At 42.2% G+C, this 17,407-nt stretch overlaps 1 protein-coding gene across 12 annotated transcripts in view; it reads left to right on the plus strand.

Moving 5' to 3' along the window:
- The window catches only part of PRRC2C (proline rich coiled-coil 2C), a 70,317-nt gene that overhangs the window by 29,918 nt on the left and 22,992 nt on the right, over nucleotides 1-17,407 (plus strand). For 10 of the 12 annotated variants that reach the window (XM_082287242.1, XM_082287248.1, XM_082287247.1 and 7 more), the window contains exons 12-22: nucleotides 69-684; nucleotides 1,489-1,658; nucleotides 2,265-2,511; nucleotides 3,566-3,779; nucleotides 4,435-6,795; nucleotides 7,432-7,640; nucleotides 8,237-8,391; nucleotides 8,854-9,181; nucleotides 9,632-9,717; nucleotides 10,647-10,835; nucleotides 13,388-13,639. In XM_082287242.1, the coding sequence (XP_082143368.1) occupies nucleotides 69-684; nucleotides 1,489-1,658; nucleotides 2,265-2,511; nucleotides 3,566-3,779; nucleotides 4,435-6,795; nucleotides 7,432-7,640; nucleotides 8,237-8,391; nucleotides 8,854-9,181; nucleotides 9,632-9,717; nucleotides 10,647-10,835; nucleotides 13,388-13,639 (4,827 nt within the window). The remainder of the gene's footprint in view (nucleotides 1-68; nucleotides 685-1,488; nucleotides 1,659-2,264; nucleotides 2,512-3,565; nucleotides 3,780-4,434; nucleotides 6,796-7,431; nucleotides 7,641-8,236; nucleotides 8,392-8,853; nucleotides 9,182-9,631; nucleotides 9,718-10,646; nucleotides 10,836-13,387; nucleotides 13,640-17,407) is intronic. The other 2 variants (XM_082287249.1, XM_082287246.1) reach the window with 2 other exon arrangements.

The following is a 17,407-nucleotide window of genomic DNA, read 5'->3' on the forward strand; positions in this document are numbered from 1 at the left end:
TAAAACGTTGTATTTCAGCTGGCTGTTTATGTAACACGTGTTCAACTTGACTGATTTTCTTCTCACAGCACCCTCCTCCCCCTGATCGCCAGATGGGAAGGCAGGGACCCTTTCCCCCTAAACCAGTACCAGATGATGATGAAATTTGGAAGCAGAGGAGAAGGCAGCAGTCAGAGATATCAGCTGCAGTGGAGCGAGCCCGTAAGCGGCGAGAAGAGGAAGAGAGGAGAATGGAAGAACAGCGAAAAGCAGCTTGTGCTGAAAAGCTCAAACGGTTAAATGAGAAATTCGGCTGTGTGACAAAACCCTCTCGGGAAGACCCTCTGAAAGAGAGGGAGAGGGAAAGGGAAAGAGAAAGGGAGAGGGAGAGAGAACGGGAGCGGGAGAGGGAAAAGGAGAGGGAGCGGGAGAGGGAGCGAGAAAAAGAGAGGGAGAAGGAAAAGGAGAAAGAGAGGGAAAGGGAGAAGGAGAAAGAAAAAGAAGAAAAAGAAAAACTGGAGAAGGCAAAAGATCAAGAAGTGGAGAAAGAGAAAGAAAAAGAGGTGGAAAAAGAAGAGAAGGAGAATGAGAAGGAGAAAGAAGAGGAGAAACCAGCACATGATGTCCCTGAACCTGTAGAACCTGTGGCAACACCTGTAGTAGAAAAACAAGAAAGTGAAACCAAGAACAACAAGGAAGAAAAAGGTATGCTTGCACATAAGTAGGAGTTGTGTATCTTAAAGCTGAGTCACAGAGCATAGTTGTTGTCTAGAAGCCTCATTTGCATACCTAATTAACCTAGTGCATCTAGACCAATTATTTTCCTGGTGTATTACAGCTGATAACTGTCCTTTGAGCTAAGCCTGTTTGCCCAGCTCATCAAAAGATTAGGGAATAAAATGGCTTCTGTGATTTAGTCTGGACTTTGAGGAATATGGAAAGAAAAGCAGGCTTTCTTCTCTTCCTAAAGAAGGGTCAGCCACCCATGTTGCTTAAAAAGCAGTGCAAATTATTTCAGCTATTCTGTTCTTTCAGCAAGCCTAGAGAAGCAGACACATATTTAAATGTGCTGCATTTTTTGTAGTGAAACTTGAATGCCATGAACAAATTCTTAAGACTATGCTTGTTAAGGTTATATTATCTTTAAATGGATAAAATTGATTGTAAAACCAAACCTTAGTTCATTAAAAAAAAAAGTTGATACAAATGCAATATGGTATCATTGATACAACACTTCTTAAATCACATAATGGCTGCAGCCTTAATGCCAGTGGTTGATTTCCCAGGGTATTTGAGTTTAAAAGAGACAGGTGTATAAACAACAGTCGTTCTGTTTTGGGAGGTTGTCCTTGACTTTTTGTTTCCTTTAATGGTTTTGGAAAACAGAGATTGTGAAGTTAGAGAAGGCAGACATTTTAGAACATTCTTTAGGTGACATTCTGATGAAATTGTCAGTTTTAAGATTGACTGTTGTCTCCCATGGGTGGGGTTTTTGTTGTTTTTTTCCAGAAGATCAAGCAGTCTTTACTCGACAAGACAGTGGTCGGAATGAGAAAGAGGTTTCACAGGTGACTCATGAGAATGAGCCAGACTCAGGATCTCAACCTCGTCCTGCTGTTTCCTCAGGCTATTCTAAGCAGTTCCAGAAATCATTACCACCAAGATTTCAGAGACAGCAGGTAATGAACCAGTTCATTAAAAGGAGGCTTTTTTAAAGAATGATGTATTCTGCCTCATTCTGAATGAGAAGGTGACCATAGGAGTTCTAGAAATCCTGAGGTTTTGGTTTCCAGCTTCTAGAAAATGGTGTTGGCAGGAATTGCTCTGCCTGAAACACTTCTTGTCACTTGCACGGTCTATAAGTGAGCAGAAGGCAAGGGAGGCTTTAAAACTGGTCCACGCTGAGATTGCCCTGGGCTTGCCTGTGGAACCAGAAGTCTCATGATTGATTATTTCTGCAGCTTTTCTTAAAAGGGTGTGACACTCACAGATTTGAGTTGAACTTGGGTCCTGTGGTCGGAGGTGCGCTTTGCATTAATGACGTGCATGGAGTATAGGTTGCTCTGTGCCTCAGCTGCACACCAGTTAAGCTGTAGCTATTGTAAATTGTGCCATCTGGTTTTCTCCCTTTTCTCTTAGCTCATCCTGATGCATGTTTGCAGGTAACTTTCAGAATGCTTGCTGGCCTGGAGATAATTGTACTTGTTGTTTCCAAGGGTTATTAGAGCTGTGCTCAAGTCTTCATCTTACCAAAAAGTCCTGTAATACTGTTTTGTGACCTGCAGGAGCAAATGAAACAGCAGCAGTGGCAGCAGCAGCAGCAAGGTGTCCTTCCACAGTCTGCTCCCTCCCAGCCTTCGAGTGGCCCTGTCCCTCCACCCCAGCACAGACCCCTTTACCAGCCCATGCAGCCTCATCCCCAGCATTTGGCTTCAATGGGCTTTGACCCCCGGTGGCTCATGATGCAGTCCTACATGGACCCACGGATGATGTCAGGAAGACCTGCAATGGATATGCCTCCTATTCATCCAGGTAAACCTGGGAACACTTTTTGGCTGTTGAACTTACTTAGTTTTGAAATAGAAGTCTTTTCCTAACCACACTCTTTTCACTGAATGGGTGAGTTTTTATGAAGAAGCTTACATTATTTTATTGTTTAAGACAAAATAGATTGTAGTCATATGTGACTAAAATTGTAGCCCTATGAGAATGTATACTTTTGACTATGAAGTAAAGTCCCAGCTGTCACACTGCAGGCATGTGAGTGACAGTTAAGATGATTGAGAATGTCAGCAGAAGCCTTTGTTAGAGCTGGCAAGAGTTAGGTTGAACTGAGAAATAGTGTATTTACCATTTGTGTTTCATTACACGTTAGCACTTGGTACTACGTTGCTTCCTAAAAAAACCCATGAAACTTCGCTATTTTTTACATTACATATTAACAACTCCAGAGTCATAATAAATTTGTGGTTTCAAATTCTTGACCCTAAAAAGTCCTTTTTAATTTGCGGAGTGGCCATCTGATTTGCAGTTAGGAAAGCTGTTGGGCATAAATAATAGAAGTCTGTCATGTAATATAATGGAGATACCTGCCCAGCTAATGAGCAGGGGAAAGGGTATTCTCAGTGAATGCAAGGAATGAGTGGAAGAAATGGCAGGCTAAGCAAAGACAGTGAAACTACAGAAATTCTTTGAAATGGTACAAAGAAAAAAGTTGGAATAATAAGAGTATAAAAAATTACCTGTGTGTACACTCATCTTGCCTTTTGCCATTCAGATGTTACAGCAGAAACTTTGTCTATGAGTTTGCAGGTCTACAGGCCTGGTTCTTCCCTTTATAGTGAAAGCAGACAACTTTTTCGTTTTGTTGGGACATGGGATACAAGTGTTGAGTATGATTTAGTCATTCTGAGATCAGCTGGCAGGGAATAGACATTTGATTTCAACATGGAGGGTCAAAGGGAAGGAGATTGGAGGAGAGAGAATAATGTTCCTTGGTACCTTCTGATAGGCTTTGTTTGTATTGAGGTCGGTTTCTTTGCTAATATTAAATTTGTTTCCACTGTTGAACTTCCCTCTGCCACAGGAATTATGCCTCCCAAACCACTGATGAGAAGGGAGCAGCTGGAGGGCTCAGCAGCTGGTTCAGATTCATTTGAGCACATGGCTTGCTCTGCAAGGGAGCACACTGTGCCTCTGTCAGAGCCACGCATGATGTGGGGCTCAGACCCCTACCCCCACGCAGAATCTCAGCAGTCCAGTTCTCCTCCCAAGGTGTTAGAAGAGCCTGATGATCTGAGGTAAGCCTGAGCTGTGCCAGTGCCTGTCACCTCTCCAAGTCACACATACTTGCTCACCTAGCTGTGTAACTTAGGTTGCATTGTCAACTGACTGGGTTGTAACTGCTCTTCATACAAAACTTGAAAGAAGGAGCTGTGACTGGGGGATGCAGTGTGCTTGGTGCTGTTGTACAAAACATGCCTATTCTGTAGCAGGGTGTAGAAAGACAATTTACCTCTTGTTTAGGATCCTTAGCCTAGATGAATGGTGATTGCCAGAATATTCTGAATTTTCAGTTTTGTAGAATATTCCTACAGTGTTCTCTGTTCTCTGTTTGCTCTCTGTTCTCCCCATTTTAGAGAACTTCTGTCCAATGTATATTTGTTTCTTAAGTGGTGTGTTAAGTACAAGTGGTATAAAACAAAACAGTCCCTTTTGGCCTTTGTTTCATGATGAACACTCAGGCTTTTTCCTCTGCATCTTGAAAGTATTCAGAAATTCTTTTTGCTCTGCTGCCCTCTGGGTAATAGGGGGTGGCTCCATTAAAAATTATTTCCTGATCCTAAAAATTACTTCCTAGAGCTGATATGGATCCTTAATAGAAAATTATTTGATATGAGTAATTATGTATGAATAAATTTTTCCCCCACACCCTAATAATTGCTTTCTGCTTAGGTCTGAGGCACACTTGGAGCAAGAACGAGTTGCTGTCCCTGCCAGTGCTTATCCTGTAGAACACAACCAGTTGGACTCTCATCCAAAGACAGAGTTTTTCAGAGAATCAGGAGAGGCAGAGGTACAGAAGTTCCCAAGCAGGCCTTTGGAAGATGTACAGCCTCTTCAAACTGACTCACCTAACACAGCAGTTAATTTTGAAGCAGTGAATGAGAAGGTTACACGTAGTTCACCAGAACTGGTGCCTGTGGGGGAAAGTCACTCTTCATTAAAGAGAAGCATTTCCCATGGTTCAAGTCACTCTCTAAAATCAGAAGACCAGAGGAGTGAAACAGTAGCAAATATCCCTAAATTAAGTAACAGGCCTATTGAGGCAAAGGAGACAATTGAGAGACTTGAGATTAAACCGAAAAAAGAAATTTTGATCACTAATAGAACATCAGAAGGACCAAAACCTGAGAAAACTTTCAAACCTAAGTCTGAAACAAGATGGGGTCCTAGGCCAGGTTATGGCAGGAGAGACGAAGGTGGTGATAGACCAGTAAGAAGATCAGGTCCTATTAAGAAACCTGTGCTTAGGGATATGAAGGAGGAGCGGGAACAGCGAGAAGAGCGTGAGCAGAGAAAGGAGAAAGAAGGAGAAAAGACAGCTAGTGAAAAACCAGGCAAACCTGAAAAAAGTGACAAAAAGGAAGCACCTCAAGTGCCACTGCCTCAGGCTGAGCCTGAGAGATCCACCTCCAGCAGCGCTCCTCTGGCTAAGAAGATAACCCAGGATGCTGCTCCAGTACCAGCAAGCCAGGAGAGCAGTCAGCCCGAGGCTGCAGCTAAAGCTGTGGTGCAGCCCCCTGCCCCTGCAGTCCAGCAGCAGCTCCCAGCTGCCCAGCCAGCTGCTGCCCAGCTTCCCCCGGCTATCCCGCAGGCCCCGGCCACCCAGCCGGCAGTGCAGCCCCCGCCCCATGCACAGCCCCCAGCTCCAGCCAGCAAGGAGGAGAAGCAGGCTGAGAAGGTGGTGAGCAAGGAGGTGGTAGAGAAACCACGCTTAGAAACCAGACCAGTAAAAAGAGAGCCTGGCTTACCACCTAGGACATACTGGAAAGAGGCCAGGGACAGGGACTGGTTCCCAGATCAGGGATACAGAGGCAGAGGTCGTGGCGAGTATTATTCCAGGGGCCGTAGCTACAGGGGTTCTTATGGAGGACGTGGTCGGGGCAGTAGAGGCCATAATAGAGAGTATCCACACTACAGAGATCCTAAGCCTAGATCAGAGCATGTGCCTTCAGGGCCTGTTAGGCAAAGAGAAGAGAGTGAAACTCGTAGTGAGAGTTCTGACTTTGAAGTAATCCCGAAACGGCGGCGCCAGCACGGCTCAGAGACAGATTCTGACAGTGAAGTGCATGAGAGCGCAAGTGACACCCTGCTTTCAGATAAAGACAGCATCATTAAGGGCAAGCACCCGAAACGAGAAGAAAGAGCTGATGGCAAGAAGCCTCCGAAGCCCCTGTCATTCAAACCTGAGAACAATATCAGAGTAGACAACAGATCCCTAGAAAAAACATACGTAAGAGATGATGAGAACAAGCCCAAACCAGGATTTCTTCCTAAAGGAGAGCCTTCTAGACGAGGCAGAGGGGGAATGTATAGACGTGGTGGTAGGGATCCTGGGGGACGTCCTCCACGTCCATCCACAATAAGGAGACCAGCCTACAGAGACAATCAGTGGAATCCTAGGCAAACAGAGATCATTAAACCAGAAGATGGGGAGCCTCCAAGAAGAAATGAGCATTATGGTCCTATACCAATTGATAAAAGGCCTCCAAAATTTGAGAGAAAGTTTGATCCAAACAGAGAGAGGCCACGAAGACAAAGGCCTGCCCGGCCTCCAAGGCAAGATAAGCCACCACGCTTCAGGCGCCTAAAAGAGAGAGAGGCTGCATCCAAGATGAGTGAGGTGGTGACCAGCTCCACAACAAGTGCCACAGTTAGTAATGCAGTTAATGAGCCCTCCAACCCTGCTCTGGATGTGTCAGGAAGTAAGACACCAGACTTGTCCAACCAGAATTCTTCAGACCAGGCAAATGAAGAGTGGGAGACAGCCTCGGAAAGCAGCGACTTCAATGAGAGGCGAGAAAGGGATGAGAAGAAAACAGCAGATGCAGCAGCACAGGTAGCTGCAAAGGCAGGAGAAAACGCTGGAGTTCCAAAAAGGGAAATAGCCAAGAGAAGCTTCTCTAGTCAGCGGCCTGGAATAGACCGTCAGAACCGACGTGGCAACAATGGGCCAGCGAAGCCAGGGAGGAATTTCTCAGGGCCCCGGAGTGAAAGGCGGAGTGGTCCTCCTCCCAGAAGTGGAAAAAGAGGGTGAGTAACCAGCCTCTGTGAGGAAGCACACAGCGTCATGGTCTTCTGTTGTCCTCTTTTGGTTTGAGACCATAAGCAGTTAGTTTAGATCTGTGGAGTGGTAGAAAAGGCACTACTGCATGCACCCGTGGCTCTGTACTTTCTACTTTTTCTGTTCATATACAAGACACCTGGAACGTGAAGCTGAGAGTGGAGTATTCTTGTATGCACAGTGCTAGAAATGCCTAATTAAAAAAAAAAGCAGTGCTGTTCCTGAGTTGAGCTGTGTTTCTCGAGATTTGGATGCAAGCAGAAATGTTCATGTGAGCAGTTTTGCAGTTAATATATAAATTGTTGCATTGCATTTTAGATCAATCACCTAACACAAACAAGCAGGTTGAGAAATGCTTACCATTTAGACTAAACTTTATTTTTCCATATGCTTAATTTGATGGAAAGGTTAGCACAGGGTATTTGTTATTTCCCCAAATCAGCTTTTGCTGTTGAACTTCTCATTGAGGAGCTGAAAGTAAAAAGTCTGGACCCTACTAAGAAGTCAGTAACACTTCCAGCCCTACAGTGGGATCTGAATTAGATTGTTGCTCCCTCCTGAGTGTTCTCTGTGGCTTAATTTTCAAATGTTTTTTTCTAACACAGGCCATTTGAAGAGCAGGCAGCACCTGTGCCTGGTGTTGATCCTGCCAACAGCAACGCTTTACATCAGGAGGATGGAGGTGTCGCTGCTGCAGGACAGAAGACCACCAAGGATGCAAGTGGCAAAAAGAGGGAAGAACCAAAGGCTGGTCCAAAAAAGCCTAAGGAAAAAGTGGATGCCTTGTCTCAATTTGATCTTAATAATTATGCAAGTATGTATTGATAATATCCTAACAATTTTTGATAGTTCTGCTACTTTTATTGCATATAGAGCTAGATGTTTGGAAACTTTAACAAAGGTGATTTTTTTAAAACACCGGAATAATTATACACTTGAGCATGGCTATCTTTGTGATACCTAGTTGTATGTGTGCCTCTAAAAGGTGACAAACCTAATTGTGTGTTATGTACAGAGGAGAACAGTTTTGTACAATCATAAACTTGCATTCATACCATTCCCCATTACATTCTCATAATTCAGTTAATTTTCAAAAGTAAATGCAGTGGTTATCACTGATGAGCTTAGAGCTGATATGTGGGAGGGCTGCTCATTATTCATTACTGTGTTTTAGTTGATATTTCCTGGAGAATCTGGTACAGGAAGCTCCAGTTCTAAAATTCTTAAATATTAACTCCTTGTCTTCGAGATCAGCAGCAAAGCACTTGGCAAGCAGAAGCTTGCCATTAATCAGGGCCCCCCTCTGTGTCTGTGGGGAAGTAACTTCCACTCCAAAGCCAATTTTGGCTTGGTGCATTGCACCCTGAAGCTGTTGAAACAGCAGCATCTATACCTTTCCTTTTCCTATAGGTGTTGTGATCATTGATGATCACCCTGAAGTGACAGTAGTTGAAGACTCCCAATCTAACTTGAATGATGATGGTTTCACAGAAGTGGTGTCTAAGAAGCAGCAAAAACGCTTGCAAGATGAAGAGCGCAGAAAGAAGGAAGAACAAACAGTGCAGGTACAAGACCAGCATTTATGGTGGGGAAAAAGCTACTTGCAGTACTGGGAATGTTGTCAAGGGTGCAGAATCTTCCTTCCAAAAAGGCTGTATTTTCTCCTTCTAAATAAAACTATTTAGTTATATTTAATGTTAAAGTTGCTAATATTTAGTAAATAAAATTAATTTTTATTTAGTCATCTTGGGATTCTGTACTTCCCCAATTGGGCACTGTCAGGCAGGTGGAATTGGCAAACTGAAAAAACCACCATTTTTTATACTGTGATAAAGATTTATCCTATTGCTTGTATATCAGTTGATTCCAAGAAGAAAACAGATGAGAAATCATTGTCCCTGTGGTTAAATACCCCCCAAAAAATAAATTTCTTTTAAGGCTGGGCTAATCAGTTTGCTTTTTGCACTGTACAATTTCTGTCTGTACAGACTGTCCCCTGGAAGAATAAAATTGGCTTCTCCTTACAGGTTTGGACCAAAAAAGGATCAAGTGAAAAAGGCCGAGGTCAGAACTCCAAGCTGCCCCCCCGATTTGCGAAAAAGCAGCAGCAGGCAGCAGCTGCAGCTGCACAGCAGGCACAGGCACAGGCGCAGCCTCCATGCCCAGCACAGTCTCCAGCTCAGCCACAGGCTCCTGTTCCAACACAAAGCCAGGCTGCAGGAGGGACAGCCAGCACTGACTACACGGTGTCAGGCAAAGTCCTGCAGAACACCCAGGCTCACAATGGCCTGGGAGCTGAACTATGGGACAACAAAGTGCCTCCTACAGCAGTTCTGAATGACATCTCCAAAAAATGTAAGTGGTGGCTTTTGGATTTGAGGTGGGGGCGAGCAAGCATTGTATTAGAGAAAGCTAATTGCCAGCTGGCTCTCTGGTTGTCTTTTTAGCTGCAGATGGATTCTGGACAGGGCAGCATACCCAAGTGCAGCATAGTAACCTCCAGAAAGAGGGTTTTGCAGTATAATGTTAGTCAGTATTTCATTCTACCATGTTCTTCATTCACAAGCAATGAGCAACTGTCACTCCCTTGAGGAGTCTGTTTTGTCAGACTTGGTCATTCTTCCAGACATAATTGCCTCACTTGAAAGCAGCTGAATAGGTAGCATATTTTTAACTGCTAAATAGGTTAATTAAAGCTTAATTAATCAAGACATCTGTAATTTAATTCTCACTCAGTCGATACATTGATTTGAATGCCTCTAGCAACCTAGAGGAGATTTTTAACTCTCTTTTCTTCATTGTTAGTGGGACCCATTAGCCCACCTCAGCCACCTTCAGTCAGTGCCTGGAACAAGCCTCTGACATCTTTTGGTTCAGCTACGTCTCCAGAGGTAAGAATGAAGGGAGGAAGAGTAGCTGTGTGTGAAGTTTACACAAATTATATCTTATTTGGGTTGAGTACAGATTATCCATTTATCCAGGCGTGCAGATACTTAAGCTATTATGTGTAAAATCCCATGAAGTCGGGAGATAGTACAGAAACATGGGATACAGCCTGGTGATTTTATAATTGCAGCATGAAAAACCTGTTCTCTTGATAATAACTCAGCTGTTCACAGATTCCGTTGATAGCTGCTATTCGCTGCATTTTTAAAGGAAAAATATTGCCCAGTTTGCCTGTTTGTGTAAGGTTCAGTGATACAGACAGAAACAGGATGTCTCCAAGGAACTAAAGGGGTTTTTTGTTCCTTAAATTGGAGATAAAAAAGCAGTCAATGCTTTATAACTGTATTATCTGTAGATATTCTCGTGGAGTTTGCATAGGCCTAAATTTTACATTTGAGGTGCTGTGGTTTTACTTTCTTGGTACTTTTTTGGTCTTAATTCTTTTAAACTGCAAGAATTTGAGATAGCAGTCATTGGAGACTATTTTAACTGCATAAGAGATCTGGAAATATTTTTATATTTCTTACTGTTCCTCTTGAATTGAACATTAAGTTTTAAACTTTCCAGAGAATGTTGTGAACCTGAATCTGAATTGCACTTATTCCTCTTGATCTTGATGATGTTTACATATTTCTTCACTGCTTTTTTTCTTGAGCTCGTTTAACAATAGAAACTTGAGGAGGAGGAAGTGTACATTCAGATATTGTTTATTCTTGTAAATCTGTTGCAGTCCCAAATGGTGCTTCTGGCAGAAGATAAAAGTACCTTTCTAGTGGTTTTCAGCTGAGCCTATTTTGTGCTCTTTTCTGAACCATTGTCATTGTACTGATACGGAAATTTTTCAGAATGGATTAAATGTTTGCCTTTTAACTAGGGGACAAAGCCTGGACAAGAAGGTGGAGTCGATCTTGGTATAGAAACTATTCAGTTTGGAGCCCCAGCTTCCAGTGGCAGTGACAATGAAGTTGGCCCTGTGCTTTCTGAGAAGTCCACTGAGAAATTACCAGAACCCAAAGAGCAGAGACAGAAACAGCCTCGGGCTGGACCCATCAAAGCACAGAAGGTAAAAGGTTATAATTTCAGTACAAACTTGTAAACTTAAAGAAATTCAGTCAAAAAAAGGTTACAAATAGCAGAATAGAATTCTCATTGAGTTAGGACTAGACCCATAAAAATTGCATTCCCTTTTTATATTTCCTTAAACAATCTACAAGGTGGTTCTTGCAGAGCAGATGTGCAGTGTAATTAAACAGCATCCTAGCCCAGCAGAGCCTGCACATTGGTTCTGTGTTTGGAGCCAGGGATGGGAGTATGGATTTGTGATAGCTTTGTTGGGAAACTGTGGATGTGGTGGAGTGCTTTGTTTTGGTTTTGTACTTTGGGTTTTCTGTTTTTCTCTTGAGCTTGCTTCACTCAGGCCTTGAGAGCTGTTTGGAAGCAGCATTCCAGTGCTGCCCTGGCTGTGTCTCCAGGTGCAGTGGTTCCTCCAGCCACTGTGCCTGCCTTACCCCCTCTTAAGTGATGAATGGTGCCCCGCTTAGTTTTGTAGCCAGGTTATCAACTGATAAATACATGAAGTTGCAGAAAAATAACTGTTTTGAGGAGAGGGAGGAATGTTAGAGACATTGGTTTGAGATCTCCAATTTGAATGCATAGATGTCTGAATAATTAATTTTTTTACAGCTAATTCTAAATAGGTAGTCAAACTTATATCAGTTTTAAAAATCAGTGTGTTGCTCACCTTCCAGAGAGTTTTTGTTGTTTCCACCTCCAGTTCACACTAAACTGTGTATCACTAGCACTCAGCACCAGCTTCTGATTCTCAGAAAGAGAAGGTTACAGCAGATAAACTTGTCTGGTGACTTAGAGCATCAGCTATTCCAGTCCCTCTTGATGTCTGAGATTTGGCAGCAGTCCTGATGTAATTAAAGCCCTTTTGTCTTTCTAGAAGACTGGGTGTTTCTTTGTATTGGTTGTTTGGGTTTTGGTTGGTTGTTGGGTTTTCCTCCCCCCCCTCCAAAAAAAGAGCTGAAATCTTAAAGTGCAGTCACACACAGAATGAGTGTTGCAGTTCATGGCTTTCATTGCAGAATATAAAACCTGTACAGCAGAGAAATATGGAGAAACTGAAACAGAGAAAACTGCTGGTGAATTGCAGTAACCCATGTCTCAGATACACTGCAGCATGCCTAAAACTGCCCACATAAAATCACTTACATATACTGAACTCCAAAGTTAAATATACATAGAGAGTCTACTTGACACTGTAGAAAGTTCCTTTTTTCTGCTTGTTTATAGCTATCAAGCCTCCTGCAGATTTTGTCGAAAGACACATATGTGACTAAATAGTAAATGCATTGGAGGGTAACATTTTTTTACACTCCTTTGAGGGGGCTGTAAATCCTTTTAACTGTCTTGATGACAAAAAAAAATCCCAACAAACAAACAATTCTTACACACCCACCCACCCCTGTGGTGATGTTTGCTCTGAAGCCTAAATACAAGCTTATGTTCAGGATTGGAGGTTGGTATTGTTGAATTATTATGGGCAACATAAGAGGACCATACTTGAAATAAAGCAATTTACCTTTCAAATGTGACCTTAAAGTGTCTAGAGGAATTTCAGCCTCTGTAAACTATTAGGGAAAATATTACTTGGTGTGAGGTGGGCCTGATGTTCCTGATGGCAGCATTTCAGAGCTCAGGCATTTGTTTCTACTTTTTTCTTCCTTCCCTCTGAAAGCCAGTCTCTGCTGGCCTCCTGAGGGTACCAAATGCCTTTGGGAAACTCCACCCTCCCCAAAACCATCATACTGTAGAGTCTTCATCTACTCCTGAAATAGCTGGTTGGTATTGAGAAAGACAATTACCAGCAACCTCTGTCTTTCCACTCTCAAAGCTTAAGGAATAGGATTTTAAGCACTGCTTTGAAGGGATTTTTGTGCTGCCTCAGTAGTGAAGTGGGCTGAGAGTCTCAGCCAGAAAGGACATGGCTGTTGAAACAGCAGAGCATTCAGGTTCCCTAGGGCCCTCCATTCTGCTGTAATTCAGCTGCACAAAAAGAAACTGCTGAATTGCAGCAGTGATCCCAGCAATGGTGTCTGCAATATAAGGCAACACTTGTGCGTAGGTGTTCCATTTTTTCTGGATCCCCTTAGTGATCAGTTTCCAGGGAAAAATGCTGCCAACATCCATATGTCAAGATAACTTCAAATGAAGGTAGAGTCTTCTGTTTTAGTTTCCTGGGGCCCTGTAAAATCTTGATTCTCTGAAAATTAAAATAACCTGTAGGTATACAAAGTTTTGTGATCTTTGTATTTTTTTCTGCTTTTCTGTAAGGACAGTCAAAATGACATTATTTTGTATTTTATTTGAATTCTACCACTTCACATAAAAAATTTATTGCTTGAAAACAATGGTTTAGGTTCCTAATGTCAAAATCAATGTGTTTCATGTACCTATCACTAACTTAGTCTCAAATTCTTTACCTGATAGAAAATGCTTACCCTTGGAAAACTTTGTTATGTTGAAACAATGACTTTTAGCATGTTAAAGTAGTCTTGTTGGATACGACATAGAGGGGAAGGCATGACTGACAAGTTAACACTAACTTAGCTTCCAGACTTGAGTCCAGTAGAAAACAAAGAGTATAAACCTGGTCCTATTGGGAAAGAGCGTTCTTTAAAGAACAGGAAGGTGAAGGATGCACAGCAGGGAGAGCCTGAGGGACAGGAGAAGCCATCTCCCACCTCTGTGAGAAGCCCAGAACCTGTCACTACAAAGGAGACCAAAGCAGCGAGTGAACTGAGCACGGAGATAGGAACGATGATATCTGTGTCTGCTCCAGAGTTTGGAACAAACACAAAGGTAAGAAAAATAATGACAGATTACTGAGTACTATATGTAAAATGCAATTACAGTGAGGTAATTGACACTTGGTTGCCTGCTGGTGGTGCTTGGACACGGTGCAGAGCCAACTGAGTAGCAGATAGGAAATATTGGTACTGCGTGAATTAAACAGTTCTGCAGAAGTGCTAAAGAGTTGCACTGTTGGTCACACCCCCAAGCACAGATCAGCTTGGAAGTCTGTTCTGCTGAATATGAAAACTCAGTCCTGAGCACTGCTGTGGAGAGTGGCACTGGAGCCTGGTGTAGGCAGAGTCTGTAAACTCAGATCAGTGTGCTGTATTGCAAGATGACTTCCAGCAGAGAGGTGAAGTCGGGTGCATGATTGCTGGATGGATGACCTGAAGCTGTGAATTAAGTGCTGTTTTGTAAAAAAAGAAAATCTCTAAACTAGGAATGTGCTAAAGCTTTGGATAAGGCTTGTTCTGTTTCCCTAAATGGTCATGTATATCCTCTTGGCTTGGATATTGCCTAGCTATTCCTTGCAGAACTCCTTCACAAAATTTAGGACTCCTCATAGTTGGATGAGTCCCCTGACTTCTTTATCCTGCTCAGCAGCGGGATGGTGACCTGGTGTTGGGATTCATTGTTCTGCAGCTCATTTCTTAGCTGTGGCTGAAAAACATGTCCAGAGGCATCTCCTTTCTGCCTGTGTGGGGACTGCCCCCACTCCAGCAATGCTGTGTCTTGAGCAAGAACTCTGGTTGTCATCTCTCAAATGTAAAGAAGCCATGCAGTTTGAATAGCTACTACTTAATAGTGACACCTGCTTTGGTAAAGGAAAAATGCTTCTTGTAGGTTTGAAAAGCAGTTTTCTAAGTGTAGACTCAAGTTGGTTGCCTGGTGTCTCAGCCATCCTGGTTAAGCAGAAGTCTTCTGATGCCATTTAGGAAAACTGATCCTCTTTAAGAGTTACATTATTAGTTGAAGAATATGAAATGTGGATCACTCACAATTGATCTTTGTCACCCACAGCTAGGAAGAAAAAGCCCAAAACAAAGGACAGCTTTGGCAGCTTTTTGCCAAGGTGCCATGCCATGACAGCAAAACTGTCTCAGTGAAGTGTTGCTGCAGAGTGTGGGAGGATATTTGTGTCCAGCATGGAAGCTGCAGGCTTGGTTTCTGAGTGGAATGGCAAATACTTAAGAAAAGTCAGTGCAGGAATTTCTCATCCCTCCTGACATTTTCCATCTTGTAGGTAGATGTGAGTGGTTTATGTTCATACCAGAAATTGACAAGGTGTCCTTCTTGTATGAGAATCAGAAGTGTAGAGCAGTAAACACCAGCTTGCTCAGATATTTGGTGAGAATGCTGTTTGTATCCTGTGCTTTCCCACGGTCCTACAAACTCCTGTGACAAGAACTCAAAATAGGAGCCACAAACAGAATAGGAAGCATAGCTTTGATTACTGCAGGCTGGCTCAGTGTAGTCAAGTAGCTCTGTTAAAATCAGCAGATTTTCCTCTCTGCAATTGTATTTTTGAAGTATGAGTTTTTCAAAAGGGAAGTCTGGACTTTTTGCTGGTCTAGGCTTAGTTTAACATGGTTGCCAAGGCTCTTTGAACTACCACAGTATTAAAGCACCAAGATTCTGTCTTCTGGAAGGAAGACCAGAGTGGAAAGAAGCTTTCCAGTTTGTGCTGCATATGAAAATTCCCAATAATTTCCTCATTGAGTGATTGCTTAAAGAAGTCTTTAATAATAGGCCTAAATGCTCCTGTCTTAACAGCCCCAGGTTTGCTTTTAAATTCCTTTGTTATGAATAGTTTCTGAGGCATTAGTAAGTTGTTTCTTTCGAGGAAAGAAGTCATATTTTACATCTCTGGGAGTTAAACCAACAACCTGCAAATTTATTGGATAAGGTAAGCTTCATCTAGATTTTGCAGGAATAAACCTGCAATAAACATTGCTACTTTCTAAAAAGGCTTTTAAAAGGGGTTCAAATACTGTTCCAGCCTTGGAGTGCTTGTCCTGGCATATATTGCAATTGCTTTTTCTTGTCTTGGTACTCATTCGTGAGGGAAGAGGTGTTGACATCTTTAACCCGTTGTTTCATTGTCAAATGTTGAAGTTTTGGCAAACCTAAATGGCTTTTCTTTTGATAGTCTTAAACATCCCTGTCAGAGAGTACTGCTCAGCTTCCAGGAAGGCACACGTGTGGTGTATTTGATTATTTAAATGCCTGTAAAAGCCAGCTGTCCTCATTCAGCAGCTTTGTAAGAGTACCCCATCCATTCCAAAACAAACATCATGATAAAAGCATGTGCGTTTAATCATACAAGACTGCTTAGAAACTGTATAAATATAAATGAACTCATACAGTGAGATGTTTAAGTTTAGTACATAAGTATGATGCTCAGAAGCCATTGCATCTGTTTCTCTTGGATTTTGCAGTATTTTTGTAGTAAAGGCAATCCGATGTGTAAGTTTCTGAATCAGTAAAACATCTTACCCCTTGCCTTTCCCACCCTTCCATTTGAACCTCTCAAATCCCAGGAAGATCAATACCTGGTTGTGGACACCAGTGAAGTATTTGTGCAGGTAGTAACAGCTGTGTCTTACAGATCATGTCTAAAAGGACACAGGCTATTTTTCAGAAAATTTTGAGTATCTTTCAGTCTCTGAGTGATTTATGTAAATCAGGAACAAATCAAATAGCTAATTCATCCCATAAAAAGTACCCTGATCCTTTACAGCAAGGATAGCTCTGAGGTCTGCCTTGTCCTTTGTTCATCAAGTCACTTGAGGTTTTGTGATCTCTTCTTTTTGAGCAAAGGAGGTAGTTACAGGAAGACTGCCTGTTCTTTTTCTTCAGGTATAAACAATTTGTAGAGAACTCCAAAAAAAGCATGAACATGAGCTTTTTGCTCTAGCTGTTACTAGTTCATAATAAAGTAATCAGTTGGTTTCTTCAGTCAGTTGTACAAGAGAATCACTTTAACTGAATTGCAAAAGCTTATGGTGATAAGCCATATCTAACAGAATCCTGGACTTACTGTGCCAGGAAATGAAGGAGGGAGATTAACCTACAGTTTATGGGATGGTGTTCATGTGGTTAAAGCATTGTCTTGTCTGCATACTCAGCATGTGAACCACCCTTGTGCTTCAGCATTGCACATACACTTCTAGGGGCACCAGAGCTGATACAATGGTTTGGTTTAATTGTAATGAAAATTTTTTGAAAATTTTTTTGCTGTGAGTGTGCAAAGTGAGAAAGTTAGCAGTAGTCTTGATCCGTCTTCTTTCATAAGGAATTTAATTGCTGAAACACTGTAAAAATTGCATCCAGACCTTGAAGGAATTTTAATGAAAAAGCTTCCTCTTTCTTATGCAGTAATGCATCCTAAAAAAATACAGAGCCATTTAATTACTTCATTAGAAGGCCTTTGTGATTAAAGCAGCCTTGTGTGCTTGCCTTGTTTTACCCAGATTAAGTCTGCCTGTTGGAATCCAGTGCAGATGTGCAACTTGCAGTTTGGTGGTTGGGACTGAGGGAAGTACCATATATCTTGTATTTCACCAGTTTAACAAGTAAAGGAAATAAATGGACAAAAGAGTTCTCTGTTTTCTTCGTAAGTTATAAAAATAAATCACTGTGCACGTTGTCCTCTCTCACCCCATTACGGTTTAGCTTGTTCTAGTCTTCTACCAAAATGAGCTCATCCTTTAAGGAGGATTCTTTGTCATTTGTCAGTTAGTATCTCAGTGCTTTAATTGCTTTTTTAGAGAT

This window comes from Coloeus monedula (assembly GCF_965178545.1).
Source record: "Coloeus monedula genome assembly, chromosome: 9".
Lineage (NCBI taxonomy): Eukaryota > Metazoa > Chordata > Aves > Passeriformes > Corvidae > Coloeus > Coloeus monedula.